Source organism: Carlito syrichta, unplaced genomic scaffold, assembly GCF_000164805.1.
Source record: "Carlito syrichta isolate Samal-C Ts95f unplaced genomic scaffold, Tarsius_syrichta-2.0.1 Scaffold316143, whole genome shotgun sequence".
NCBI lineage: Eukaryota > Metazoa > Chordata > Mammalia > Primates > Tarsiidae > Carlito > Carlito syrichta.
In genome coordinates, this window is record NW_007260239.1 from 44,177 (window position 1) to 46,034 (window position 1,858).

General features: G+C 43.9%; 1 protein-coding gene across 1 annotated transcript in view; it reads left to right on the plus strand.

Annotated features, from left to right (window-relative positions):
* The window catches only part of NUP160 (nucleoporin 160), a 75,809-nt gene that overhangs the window by 7,970 nt on the left and 65,981 nt on the right, over positions 1-1,858 (plus strand). Inside the window, exon 3 of the mRNA XM_008073779.2 lies at positions 1,195-1,405. Coding sequence (XP_008071970.1) covers positions 1,195-1,405 — 211 coding nt within the window. The remainder of the gene's footprint in view (positions 1-1,194; positions 1,406-1,858) is intronic.

Here is a 1,858-nt window from a genome sequence, read left to right on the forward strand (position 1 = left end):
GCCCTCCAGCTTGGGTGACAGAGTGAGACTCCAACCCAAAAAAAAAAAAAAAAGAAATACTGCCCCTCACACACACATAACTGTAAGGGAAAAACCAGAAAATCGTTATTCTTTTGTACTATTTCAAGTTAAGAAGTAATGGAAAGGAGAAATACCCACAATTTTTTTTCTTCTGAGACTTTCTGAGTCGGAGTCTCACTCTGTCACCTAGGTTGGAGGACAGTAGCACGCTCACAGCCGCCGCAGCCTCGACCTGCTGGGCTCAGGCGATCCTTCCACCTCAGCCTTTCCTGTAGCTGGAACTACAGGTGTGCACCACCACATCCAGCTAATTTTTTTTTTTTTAATTTTGTAGGATGTAGTCTCGCCAAGTTGCCCAGCTGGTCTTAAACCCATGGGCTCAGGCAATCCTCTCATCTCGGCCTCCCAAAGTGCTGGGATTATAGGTGTCAGCCGCATCCGGCTTAATTTTCTTTATAGTAAGATAGAACTGCATTGAATATTGTCTTTAAAAACAAAAATGAAAATGTTGACCGGGCTCAGTAGCTCAGCCTGTAATTCCAGCACTTTGGGAGGCCGAAGTGAGTGAATTGCCTGAGTCCTGCGGGTTCGAGACCGGCCCAGGCAACTTGGCAAGACTTCATCTCTACAATAAATAAAAAATAGCTGGGTGTGGTAGTGCACGCCTGGAGTTCCGGCTACTTGGAAGGCTTAAGCGGAAGGATCACTGGAGCCCAGCAGGTCAACGCTGGGATGGCCATGAGCGTGCATGCCACTGCACTCCAGCCTGGGTGAAGGAGTGAGACTCCAACTCAAAAAAAAAATGTCTAGAGACAAGGTCTCTCTCTGTCACCCAGGCTGGTATGCAGTGGCCTGATCATAGCTTACTGCAACCTCAGACTTCTGGGCTCAAGTGACCCTCTCGTCATAGCCCCTGCGTAGCTGAGACTACAGATGCCAATAAAGTTTGGAATGCCTCCGTTTAGCAGAATCATAATGAGACTTGAATTTTGTTATGCTGTGTTTTATAAACCTACGTTAACGTGATAATTTAGATTGTAAAAATAGTCTGAATCTGTCGATCCAGAATTTTCAAATTTGGAGAGTTCACTTGGATGCTGTTCTCCTATATTGCAGTCCACCAATCAGAAAGAAAAGCATACACTTTTTGAACAAATGTCTCTTTTTTCACAGGAAGACCTCTGGAGATGCATTGGAACTAACAGAGGAGTCACTCGACATAAATCTCTTGAATAATGCAGTTCGCCTAAAATTCCCAAATTGCAGTGTCTTCCCTGGAGGAGTTCATATCTCTGAGACTCAGAACCATGTAGTCATCTTGATAATAACCAATCAAACAGTGCACAGGTTACTTTTACCACATCCTTCCCGGATGTATAGGAGTGTAAGTTGGTTACATGTAATAGCTTCTATTTCCCAAATTACTCTGATTGTCTCATGTTTAGTGGTTGAGTAGTATCCTTCAGAATTGAAGGAAATTTCGATTCTTGTTATCCCTCACCAAGTATACTTTGCTAGTTACCACTTTAAATGATCAGATACACATTTTAAGTTGAAGAAATAATATTCTTTTTTTAACAGAAAGAAAGCTTTCTGGCTGGGTTTGGTGGCTCACACCTGCAATCCCAGCACTTTGGGAGGCAGAGGCAAGAGGACTGCCTGAATCCAGGGGTTCAAAACCAGCCTTGGCAAGATCTCATCTCTTACAATAAATTAAGAAAATTAGCCTAGCATGGTGGTGCACACCTGTGGTTCCAGCTACTTAAAAGTGTGAGATGTCTGGGCAGCGAGACCTCATCTCTACAATAAATCAAAAAAGCAGCCGGGCGTGGTAGCG